General features: G+C 43.8%; 1 protein-coding gene across 4 annotated transcripts in view; it reads left to right on the top strand.

Annotated features, from left to right (window-relative positions):
* Positions 1-12,762, top strand: part of fam13a (family with sequence similarity 13 member A) — an 83,038-nt gene that overhangs the window by 21,226 nt on the left and 49,050 nt on the right. For all 4 annotated transcript variants that reach the window (XM_065003878.1, XM_065003876.1, XM_065003879.1 and 1 more), the window contains exons 4-7: positions 174-351; positions 6,930-7,131; positions 11,237-11,368; positions 12,252-12,338. In XM_065003878.1, coding sequence (XP_064859950.1) covers positions 174-351; positions 6,930-7,131; positions 11,237-11,368; positions 12,252-12,338 — 599 coding nt within the window. The remainder of the gene's footprint in view (positions 1-173; positions 352-6,929; positions 7,132-11,236; positions 11,369-12,251; positions 12,339-12,762) is intronic.

The raw sequence follows: 12,762 nt of genomic DNA, 5'->3' as shown, positions 1-12,762 counted from the left end.
CCTTGTTCAATGGCACATTGTCAGATTTTCCCCCTAGTTGGCTCTGCGATTCAAACCAGCAACCTTTCGGTTACAATGCTAAATTACCTGCCGCCATGAATTGAACAGAACAGCTTTATTTTCCCCAGAGTGAACTAGTTTTTAAATGGGTCTTCCTGTGTATTTCCCTCCAGAGTCCAGTGAGGAGGGTTTCTGCTCAGACCTGAGGGTCTTACTCCACCAGTTGCCAGATGTCCACTACAGCCTCCTACAGTACCTCTGTCTCTTCCTCACCCAGGTGGACCAGCGCCAAAGGGAGAACCTCATGACCGCTCTCAATCTGGCAACTGTCTTCGGCCCCAATGTCTTCCAGTAAGTTTTTCAGCCTGTCTCTGGGATTGGTGTTATTGGGTCAGTGAGTTAGTGGCATAACACACTTAGGTTGCCATGTTGGTCCAATGTCTTCCAGTAAGTTTTGCAGCCCGTCTCTGGGATTGGTGTTATTGGGTCAGTGAGTTAGTGGCATAACACACTTAGGTTGCCATGTTGGTCCAATGTCTTCCAGTAAGTTTTTCAGCCTGTCTCTGGGATTGGTGTTATTGGATCAGTGAGTTAGTGGCATAACACACTTAGGTTGCCATGTTGGTCCAATGTCATCCAGTAAGTTTTGCAGCCTGTCTCTGGGATTGGTGTTAGTGGATCAGTGAGTTAGTGGTATAACACACTAAGGTTGCCATGTTGGTCCAGTGTCTTCCAGTGTGTTTTATTACATGTTCATGGGATTGGTGTTAGTGGGTCAGTGAGTTAGTGGCATAACACACTTAGGTTGCCATGTTGGTCCAATGTCTTCCAGTAAGTTTTTCAGCCTGTCTCTGGGATTGGTGTTATTGGGTCAGTGAGTTAGTGGCATAACACACTTAGGTTGCCATGTTGGTCCAATGTCGTCCAGTAAGTTTTGCAGCCTGTCTCTGGGATTGGTGTTAGTGGTTCAGTGAGTTAGTGGCATAACACACTTAGGTTGCCATGTTGGTCCAATGTCGTCCAGTGTGTTTTATTACATGTTCATGGGATTGGTGTTAGTGGGTCAGTGAGTTAGTGGCATAACACACTTAGGTTGCCATGTTGGTCCAGTGTCTTCCAGTGTGTTTTATTACATGTTCATGGGATTGGTGTTAGTGGGTCAGTGAGTTAGTGGCATAACACACTTAGGTTGCCATGTTGGTCCAATGTCTTCCAGTAAGTTTTTCAGCCTGTCTCTGGGATTGGTGTTATTGGGTCAGTGAGTTAGTGGCATAACACACTTAGGTTGCCATGTTGGTCCAATGTCTTCCAGTAAGTTTTGCAGCCCGTCTCTGGGATTGGTGTTAGTGGATCAGTGAGTTAGTGGTATAACACACTTAGGTTGCCATGTTGGTCCAGTGTCTTCCAGTGTGTTTTATTACATGTTCATGGGATTGGTGTTAGTGGGTCAGTGAGTTAGTGGCATAACACACTTAGGTTGCCATGTTGGTCCAATGTCGTCCAGTAAGTTTTGCAGCCCGTCTCTGGGATTGGTGTTAGTGGGTCAGTGAGTTAGTGGCATAATACACTTAGGTTGCCATGTTGGTCCAATGTCTTCCAGTAAGTTTTTCAGCCTGTCTCTGGGATTGGTGTTATTGGGTCAGTGAGTTAGTGGCATAACACACTTAGGTTGCCATGTTGGTCCAATGTCGTCCAGTAAGTTTTGCAGCCCGTCTCTGGGATTGGTGTTATTGGGTCAGTGAGTTAGTGGCATAACACACTTAGGTTGCCATGTTGGTCCAATGTCTTCCAGTAAGTTTTTCAGCCTGTCTCTGGGATTGGTGTTATTGGGTCAGTGAGTTAGTGGCATAACACACTTAGGTTGCCATGTTGGTCCAGTGTCTTCCAGTGTGTTTTATTACATGTTCATGGGATTGGGGGATGGGTGTTAGTTGGGCCTGGGTTTAATAAGACAGAGGGGTTGCAAGGTGGGTCTAAATGGCAGGTGACTGTCATTATGTCTAAGGCCTTGTTAAAGTCAGGTTATGGTATATGTGTTACGAGTCATGCATGATGTTATGGAGGGAAATGGTTTGACAGAGCGTTAGTGCTATATCATTTTAAAAAGATACACAGAAACGGTTCAAAATCAAATCAAATGTTATTTGTCACGTACACAGTTTGTACAGCAGGTATAAAAGGTGCAGTGAAATGGTTGTGTGCTAGCTACCTCAACATTGCAGTACTATAATTAAGCAGTAAGGCCCGGGGGGTGTGGCATATGGCCAATATACCACGGATAACCACTGTTCTTAAGCGCGATGCAATGCAGAGTGCCTGGATACAGCCCTTAGTTACCAACGTAATTAGAGCAGTAAAAATAAATGTTTCGTCATACCCGTGGTGGGTACGGTCTGTTATAAACTGGTTGGTTCGAGCCCTGAATGCTGATTGGCTGACAGCCGTGGTATATCAGATCATATATTTACTGCTCTAATTACGCTGGTAACCAGTTTATAATAGCAATAAGGCACCTCAACAGTTTGTGGTATATGGCCGATATACCACGGCTAAGGGCTGTGTCCGGGCACTCCGCAATACGTCGTGCCTAAGAACAGCCCTTAGCCGTGGTACATTGGCCATATAACACACCCCCTCGTGCCTTATTGCTTAAATATACCACGGCTGTCAGCCAATCAGCATTCAGGGCTCGAACCACCCAGTTTATAATCAATAATATTTTTTTTATAGAATAGTTGTTTTTGTATTTTATTTGGATCCCCATTAGTTCCTGCCAATCAGCAGCTACTCTTCCTGGGGTCCACAGTAATATCCTGGTATGTACTCAATAGGATATACAGAATAGATCATGTATGTGCTATGTTAAGTATGACTGTATTTACCATATAAAGTGGATAATGTGCTGGTTGCGCAGTTGACTAAATAGTATATTATAGAACAGCAGTGTTGTGCTTGTGTGTCAGGGTTGGCTGTGTGGAGAGTCCGTGCAAATAGTCTCTAAGGTGTAAATAGTCAGTTCATAGTTTGATTCATGATTGATTCATGTTAAATTGTTCCATATAATAATTGTTCTATAAGACAAAACACGCCTGTATAAAATAAAAAGATATAACAGAACGGGTCCTGAGAACTCCAGCAACCTCCAATGAGTTGTCCTGACTTCCTCACGTCTCCACTCCAACAACATTGATTGATCCCTTGCTATTTACCACCTGCTGTTTTAAAGGGTAGAACGTTCCTTAACAAGCGTATTAAAACCTGTTTGGATGTTGATTTATTCTTGGAGCATATCGTTATCCCGCCTGAGAGGTGTGTGTGTGTGTGTGTGTGTGTGTGTGTGTGTGTGTGTGTGTGTGTGTGTGTGTGAGAGATTAGGCTCTTATGGCCTGCCTGCCTGCCTATAACAGTCTTTGAATAACACACACACATACAGTAGCTATCTCTATGTACCGGGACTTCTTGGCTGACTTGCCTAAATAGTTGGAATCAGGTTGATTGATTGATGTTTTGTGTTTCCATCAACATTGTCCTATTCTAAACCTGTGTTGCCATGTGAAAGAGTAGGTGGGAGAGAGCTTAGGCACACACTGTTGCACACTTTCCTGGCTCATCCTCTGTCTCTCAATCATCTCTCTATCTCCCTCCTCCTCCACCTTCTCTGTCTATCTCACACAAGCCTCTGCGTGTGAGCTCACACACACACACACATTCTTGTACAACTAACCTTGTGGGGACACATTATTCAGTCCCATTCATAATCCAATTTTCCCTAAACCGTACCCTTAACCTAACCCTAGCTCCTAACCCTGAAACTAATTCTAACCCGAACACAAATTCTAACCTTAACCCTAAACCCCCTAAAAATTGTATTTGACCTTGTTTGGACCAACAAAATGTCTCCATTTGGTCAAATGTTTGTTTGTTTACTATTCTTGTGGGGACTTCTGGTTAAACACGTCCACACACACACATACACTCCATCTCTAACCAACATGGAGGGCTGTAGGCTTAACATGCCATTAATGTTGTGGTGATAGAAACCTCACCACGTGCACTCAGAGAGGGCTCATACATTTCTCCTTTACAGTTCACATTCTCTTCCACTTCTACCGGCATCCCTTTGAGTGGTACTGGCACTACTTGAGAGGAACTAAAAGGAAACTCATCCCTGCCTGTAAATTCCACTGACAGGGTTTCAGAGGTGCTTGGTGAATATTATTTGAAGTCAGACTTTCTAACACAGAAGTTAAACAAAAAAAGTCAACAGTAACAATATTGTTGGATCATTCCGATTTCCGTGAGTCGGTGGTAAGACTTTAAGTGGTCTGATACGTATCACACACCTTAAAGACTCTACTGCCCTCTCTGTCCAATCTGTCGTGCATCGTTATTAGTGGGCGTTCCCAGTCATCCATGTCCTTGGCCCATGCCTACCTGCCCGCATTGCTTATAAACGGTGTCTGAAGACACACAGACCAAAGTGTTCTGTCTCCTGTTCTCACAGTCCCATCCCATTTGGCTTGCGCCGTGATCGAGGGCACTATGTTCCACCCCTGCCCGCTTTCTTGCCTACCTGATTGGCAACCATATCTTATAATAACCCCTGGTGTCTGTGCCAGGGAATCCGTCTCTGATGGCACATCGTCTCACTATCACTGGAGGGTCTGTACAGGACATAGAGTTGGAAAGAGGGCACGCACCCTATCTTTGCCATTATTACGTCCACAATGGTGCTGTCCACTAAAATAGGTTTTGTGGCAACTGTGCCCTCTATCGAACTCTATGGTACAGTAACAGGACCAGGAAGTGACCAGAGGAGGCTGGTGGGAGGAGCTATAGGATGACGGGCTCATTGTAATGGCTGGAATGGAATAAATGTAACGGAGGTTTACATATGTTTGATGTGTTTGATTCTATTCCATTGATTCTATTCCAGGTATTACAATGAACCAGTCCTCCTATAGCTCCTCCCACCAGCCTCCTGTGGAAGTGACATACCTCAGCTGGGGCCTTAGACTGTACACCATGTCCTCAGTTTGTTCCCTCCATCAACCAATCAGAGAGGGGTATAATTAGGCCCAGAGCCCAGGCTATATAGGCATGTCAAACAGCTGTTCAGGAAGAACTCAGTGACATGATCTGGTATCAAGTGCTACTGGATTGTCCTGACTTGGCCTGACATGGTACTGGAATGTGCCCTACTCCAGAGGAGGCTGGTGGGAGGAGCTATAGCAGGACGGGCTCATTTTAATGGCTGGAATGGAATTAATGGTACGGAGTAGAACGTGGTTGCCATATGTTTGATGTGAAACCATTCCGCCCGATTCCGATTACCACGAGCACTTCCTCCCCAATTAAGGTGGCACCAACCTCCAGTGCCCTACTCATCGAGATCCACTATAATATTACTGTCTTCTATTTAATGATGTGGCATCATGTTATCCGCTGTAAGAGCTGTAGATAAGGGCTGTAGATACGCACTTTGTCGATGGACTGTTGTGTTATTGTGCTATGATGTGAAAGCTGTTGTGGTGCTTGTGTTTTCCTTCAACCATGTTGTCCTTGTTGACCTTGTTTTGTGTCAAACGACACCTGCAGAAATGATGTATTGTAGCTTTTGATGCCCTTTGTCATGGCAGGGAATGTGTTGTATTGCAGCAAATAGGGGGTGGGGCTTGAATGATCAGTACCCTGTGACCCTATGTCTGTCAGTGGCTTGTGAAAGTATTCACTCCCCTTGGCATTTTGTATTTTGTTGCCTTACAACCTGGAATTAAAATAGAGTACCATCTTCCATATGTTTGGGGAGTCTCCCACATGCCTTTTTTGCGAACACCAAACATGTTTGCTTATTTTTTCTTTAAGCAATGACTTATTTTCTGGCCACTCTTCCGTAAAGCCCAGCTCTGTGGAGTGTAAGGCTTAAAGTGGTCCTATGGACAGATACTCCAATCTCCGCTGTGGAGCTTTGCAGCTCCTTCAGGGTTATCTTTTGGTCTCGTTGTTGCCTCTCTGATTAATACCCTGCTTTTGCCTGGTCCTTGAGTTTAGGTGGACGGCCCTTTCTTGGTAGGTTTGTTGTGGTGTCATATTCTTTCCTTTTTTATATTGGATTTAATGGTGCCCTGTGGGATGTTCAAAGTTTCTGATATTTTTTTACAACACAACCCTGATCTGTACTTCTCCACAACTTTGTCCCTGACCTGTTTGGAGAGCCTCTTGGTCTGAAAGACTCTCAGAACAGGCGTGTGTGTATATATATACTGAGATCATGTGACAGATCGTGTGACACTTAGATTGCACACAGGTGGACTTTATTTCATTAATTATGTGACTTCTGGAGGTAATTGGTTGCACCAGATCTTATTTAGGGGCTTCATAGTAAAGGTGGTGAATACATATGCACGCACCACTTTTCTGTTTTACATTTTTTGTAATAACAAGTTATTTTTTTCATTTCTCTTCGTGAATTTGAACTATTTTGTGTATGTCCATTACATGAAATCCCAAATAAAAATCTATTTAAATTACAGATTGTAATGCAACAAAATAGGAAAAAAGCCAAAGGGGATGAATACTTTTGCAAGGCACTGTAGCTAAACTAAAGATGGTGGATAAATGAAGAAAATGTATTCAGGTCGTTTACCATTGGAAAATAACGGTCAGTTCCGGTCTACTTAACTGGGCGTCTCTCCCCTAGAAACCAATGCAATAATATCTGGGTCTAGTCTACTTAGTTCATTGACTTTCATTGAACCAGAAGAAAACAGTGAGTGGGGTGTCTCGATTCCTCTTCTGTCTCTGGCTAAACTACCACCCCAAGAGTTCCAATCCTTTTGTCAATGTTGCTACAATATTGTACTTATGATAGTGACAATTTGTATCATTATATGCCATCTCTAATCTTCTCTGTTTGTCTCTGTCACCAGTGTGTCCTCAGGGTTCGATGGGATCCAGGAGCAGAACATCTGTAATAAGATCATGGCAAAGCTGATCCAGAACTACAGCAGCATATTCAACAACAACCACCAAGATGACGACCATAAAGAAGAGCACTGTGTCTTCAATAGAGATGGAGACAGAGGAGAATACATACAGGAATCTCTACCCTCTAACATCATCATTGTTAAAGTGAGTTACTGGTATTTTACATGTATTTTATACAAATGTTCATACTGATCTGGGCTGGTTTGGTCTTCCCTATGTGGGCTCTGGTCAAAAGTAGTGCACTATGTAGGGCATAGGGTGCCATTTCTGAATTTCTTTTGGGGGTACATTTTGTTTGCCTGCGAGTGATGTTATACCCATCTTTGAATTGATTTGGCTTGACGCAAATCTCAGTCACGACTCTTCCAAGGGAACGTCTTTGTTTTGATGTTCTGTTCTTGCTATCGGTCCATATTTAATGGGTCTAGACTACCCTTTGATGTGTCTCAAGCGCTTGAGGAGAAGAGATAGTTGAGGAGAAGAAAATCATATATAATGGGAATACACATACAGGCACAAGAAGATGCATCAAGCTGTAAAATATATTTATTTACCTGCTTTAAGAATCCATTATATTTGGTTGAATTTTCACAAAACTTTAAGGATTTAAAAATATAATTATTTCCCAATTGTCATCCTGACTTGGGCATGTGCCCTTAGTGTCAGAAAGGGCCAATATTGGTCAGTGTAGAAAAGGTCGCTGGCGAGTTTGACCTGTTACAGTATACCCCTAATGCTGTTTTAACTACAGTACCAGTCAAAGGTTTGGACACACCTACTCATTCAAGGGTTTTTCTTTATTTTTACTATTTTCTACATTGTAGAATAATAGTGAAGACATGAAAACTATGAAATAACACATGAATCACGTAGTAACCAAAAAAAGTGTTAAAACAAATCAAAATATATTTTAGATTCTTCAAAGTAGCCATCATTTGCCTTGATGACAGCTTTGCACACTCTTGGCATTCTCTCAACCAGTTTCATCTGGAATGCTTTTCCAACAGTCTTGAAGGAGTTCCCACTTATGCTGAGCACTTTTTGGCTTCGTGTAGCTGAGCATTTGATTTCCTTCACTCTGCAGTCCAACTCATCCCAAACCATCTCAATTGGGTTGAGGTTGGTTGATTGTGGAGGCCAGATCAAACCAGATGTGATAGCCGTGCTGGTTAAGTATGCCTTGAATTCTAAATAAATCACAGACAGTGTCACCAGCAGAGCACCCCCACACCATCACACCTCCTCCATTCTTCACGGTGGGAACCACACATGTGGAGACCAACCGTTCACCTACTCTGTGTCTCACCAAATCAAGGAGGTTGGAACCAAAAATCTCCCATTTGGACTCAGACCAAAGGACAGATTTCCAGCGGTCTAATGTCTCTTGCTCTAATGTCTCTTGCTCGTGTTTCTTGGCCCAAGCAAGTCTCTTTTTCTTATTGGTGTCCTTTAGTAGTGGTTTCTTTGCAGCAATTTGACCATGAAGGCCTGATTAACGCAGACTCCGCTGAACAGTTGATGTTGAGATGTGTCTGTTACTTGAACTCTGAAGCATTTATTTGGGCTGCAATCTGAGGCGCTGTTAACTTTAATGAACTGTTCCTCTGCAGCAGAGGTAACTCGGTCTTCCTTTCCTGTGGCGGTCCTCATGAGAGCCAGTTTCATCAAAGCGCTTGATGGTTTTTGCGACTGCACTTGAAGAAACTTTCAAATTCTAGAAATGTTCCTGATTGACTGACCTTCATGTCTTAAAGTAATGATGACCACTGCGCCACTTGTTTCTCTTTGCTTATTTGAGCTGTTCTTGCCATAATATGGACTTGGTATTTTACCAATTAGGGCTATCTTCTGTACACCACCCCTAACTTGTCACAACACAACTGACTGGCTCAAACGCATTAAGAAGGAAAGAAATTCTCTCCCGGGTGGCGCAGTGGTTAAGGGCGCTCAACTGCAGCGCCAGCTGTGCCACCAGAGACTCTGGGTTCGCTCCCAGGCTCTGTCTCGACCGGGGCGACGCACAATTGGCCTAGCGTCGTCCGGGTTAGGGAGGGCTTGGCCGGTAGGGATATCCTTGTCTCATCACACACCAGCGACTCCTGTGGCGGGCCAGGCGCAGTGCGCGCTAACCAAGGTTGCCAGGTGCACAGTGTTTCCTCTGACACATTGGTGCGGCTGGCTTCCGGGTTGGATGCGCGCTGTGTTAAGAAGCAGTGCGGCTTGGTTGGGTTGTGTATCGGAGGACGCATGACTTTCAACCTTCGTCTCTCCCGAGCCCGTACGGGAGTTGTAGCGATGAGACAAGATAATAGCTACTAAAAACAATTGGATACCACGCAATTGGGGAGAAAAAAATGGGTAAAAAACACACAAAAAAAAAAGGAAAGTAATTCCACAAAATAACACCTGTTAATTTAAAGGTGACTACCTTATGAAGCTGGTTGAGAGAATGCAACGCTGTTATCAAGGCAAAGGGTGGCTACTTTGAAGATTCTCAAATATAAGGCACACCTGTTAATGAAATGCATTCCAGGTGACTTCCTTATGAAGCTGGTTGAGAGAATGCAACGCTGTTATCAAAGGGTGGCTACTTTGAAGATTCTCAAATATAAGGCACACCTGTTAATTGAAATGCATTCCAGGTGACTTCCTTATGAAGCTGGTTGAGAGAATGCAACGCTGTTATCAAAGGGTGGCTACTTTGAAGATTCTCAAATATAATATATTTTTATTTGTTTAACACGTTTTTGTTACTATGCGATTCCATATGTGTTATTTAATAGTTGTGATGTCTTCACTATTATTCTACAATGTAGAAAATAGTAAAAATAAAGAAAAACCCTTCAATGAGTAGGTGTCCAAACTTTTGACTGGTACTGTACAAGGGTCTGGTTACTCGACTAACACTGTTACCCCAGACATACTGTACATGACTTCATAAATGCTTTATTTTAAGAGTATGTGTCAAACATAACTAAATTCCATGAAATAGCACTTTATCATGAGTTCCATTTTTAGATTCTCAATCACTTTCTACATAAAGGACAAAGTGGTAATTTGGTCAGTCAGCCCTCAAAGGAAGTGCTGAGTGTATTTATCTTTGCATGTTGCGTGTGCGTGTGGTGACCTCAAGTGAAGATATCTCTAGTTCTGTCCAGTGCTGTAAATGTCTGTAGCAGCCAGGGGCCTTAGGGGCCTCACAACACCCGAGACCCCAGTTGGCTGCTGACCTATGGGATATCCCTCCGCCTGACTAGCTCCTATTGGGATCTCCTTACACGCAGGGCTACACCTCCTGAGGCTGCTTTTTTACCATTGACCTCCCACATGCCCCTCATTGCTTTTCTCCGCACGTAGCCATGGATACAGGTGCTCCTGTCCTCTTACTGTAAGAAAGAGGGGGGCGTGAGTTGACCATGGGGGTGTTTGAGTGGAGGGGTTTGGGTTAGGGGTTAGGGTCAGACAGCACAGCACAATTGACCTGTCTCACTTGTTCTGGACACTGTTGTGAGGGAGGTAGAACACACTGTTGTGAGGGAGGTAGAACACACTGTTGTGAGGGAGGTAGAACACGCTGTTGTGAGGGAGGTAGAACACGCTGTTGTGAGGGAGGTAGAACACGCTGTTGTGAGGGAGGTAGAACACGCTGTTGTGAGGGAGGTAGAACACGCTGTTGTGAGGGAGGTGGAACACGCTGTTGTGAGGGAGGTGGAACACGCTGTTGTGAGGGAGGTGGAACACGCTGTTGTGAGGGAGGTGGAACACGCTGTTGTGAGGGAGGTGGAACACGCTGTTGTGAGGGAGGTGGAACACGCTGTTGTGAGGGAGGTGGAACACGCTGTTGTGAGGGAGGTGGAACACGCTGTTGTGAGGGAGGTGGAACACGCTGTTGTGAGGGAGGTAGAACACACTGTTGTGAGGGAGGTAGAACACACACTGCTATGAGAATCACTCTGGGAACTCACCACTGCAAAATCATTGGGAATTTAAGTCAAACATTTTTACATTGTCATATGATTTTCACTCTTCAATTCCTACCCTTGACCCCAACAGAGATGTTATTCTAAAATCTGTTCTGGAATGTATAGCTGGCATTATATTTCACACCATTAGATGAGGCAATGGTGTACCTTCAATAACAAAAGGAATAAAAGTCTACAGTAACTCGTGCTGCTCCTCTGGACCTGCCGCTCTATAGTGGTCAATAGGTGGATTGTGTGTGAAACTTTTGTTGTTGTCTTTTTCCCAGGAGGCCAAGGAGACCCCGGTGAATAGGACAGATACTGAGTCACTGAAAACACTCGGAACCACACCAGTCACTCCCACGCACACTCAAAAGACACCAAAAAAGACACCTATTCCAGTTCCCAGAAAGAAAAAGGTGTGTGTGTGTTTTGTGTGTCCCTGCCATGGAACACAATGTTTAGGTATCTGTACGAGGAGTACGTGCTGCCTGCCTAGTGCATACTTGTTTTAGTTTGTGTGTGTGCACCTGCCATGGAACACAATGTTTAGGTCACAGGAGGTTGGTGGCACCTTAATTGGGGAGGATGGGCTGGTGGTAATGGCTGGAGCGAAATAAGTGGAATGGTTTGATGCCATTCCATTGGCTCCGTTCCAGTCATTATTATGAGCCGTCCTCCCCTCAGCAGCCTCCACTGGTTTAGGTATGTGTTTGTGTCAGGATGAGAATGCAGGCTGTCTCCCTATGCCCAATGTACACATGTAGGATTCTCGGTGTTAACCTGCATAAACCACGACTCTTAGAATTCCCCAACAGTGTAGAATTCCCCTTACAGAGTACTTTTAACTAAGAAATCCCCAACATGGTACTTTGAATACCAACAATGTGGTCACATGACATAATCAATTTGACATGGTTTTGAAACGTAAAAATAAACAGATTTCGTCACACCTGTACATGCATGTGCAAGTCCCTGCATCATATTTTCATAGTGATATCAGCTGTGATACATGCTACTCCAAGGTCAACGCGTGAGGATACTACAGATATGGTATCCAATGTGTTGAAATGACTGATACACAGTGATCACTCATAGCTGTTTATTGCAGCAATCATCCTATATTCACAAAGTCCCATTGCATTTGATTGGGCTAATCCCAACCCATAGTTATATTGTTAGTAGCCCATGTATGAAAATGCCCCGTCAGTCACATGCGCTGGGATCGTAAGTTATTGACAGAAAAATACATCATGTTATATGAATTCTATGATATGTACTTTGTCATTCCTCTGTTTCCAGGCTGCATCCAGCAGTCCACCAGATGACACGAAGTCATCAAAAGAACTATCCAATGACAATCCAATCATAACTCCAAGGAAAAAGAAGGTACAGTGAATACATTCAAATATTGACTTGTTCTCTCTGAAAAACATTAACAATGGTTATTTCATTGTCTTAAGATTGCACTATCCTAAAATAGACATCCAATCCTTATAATTGCACCGTAACCATGGCAATACAGACATGTGTTATCGATTATATCTGATATATGGTGGGTTAGCTCTGGTTCAGAGTAGGATTGCTGATCAAGGGTCAGTCCCATCTGTCCATATAGTCTTATTCATTATGAGCTAAAAGGCAAAACTGATCCTAGATCAGCACTCCTACTCTAAGAGGCTTTGTGGATACGGGCTCTGATGCCACAAACTACCTAATGTTGTCAATGTTGTGGCTGTATTTGCATCTCCCCTAAACACACACACTCACACAAGCACACACACACACACACACACACACTGTACGCGCGTTA

Source organism: Oncorhynchus nerka, linkage group LG18 (assembly GCF_034236695.1).
Source record: "Oncorhynchus nerka isolate Pitt River linkage group LG18, Oner_Uvic_2.0, whole genome shotgun sequence".
Classification (NCBI taxonomy): Eukaryota; Metazoa; Chordata; class Actinopteri; order Salmoniformes; family Salmonidae; genus Oncorhynchus; species Oncorhynchus nerka.
The sequence above is the reverse complement of the archived record's forward strand: the minus strand, read 5'-3'. Positions and strand labels throughout refer to the sequence as shown.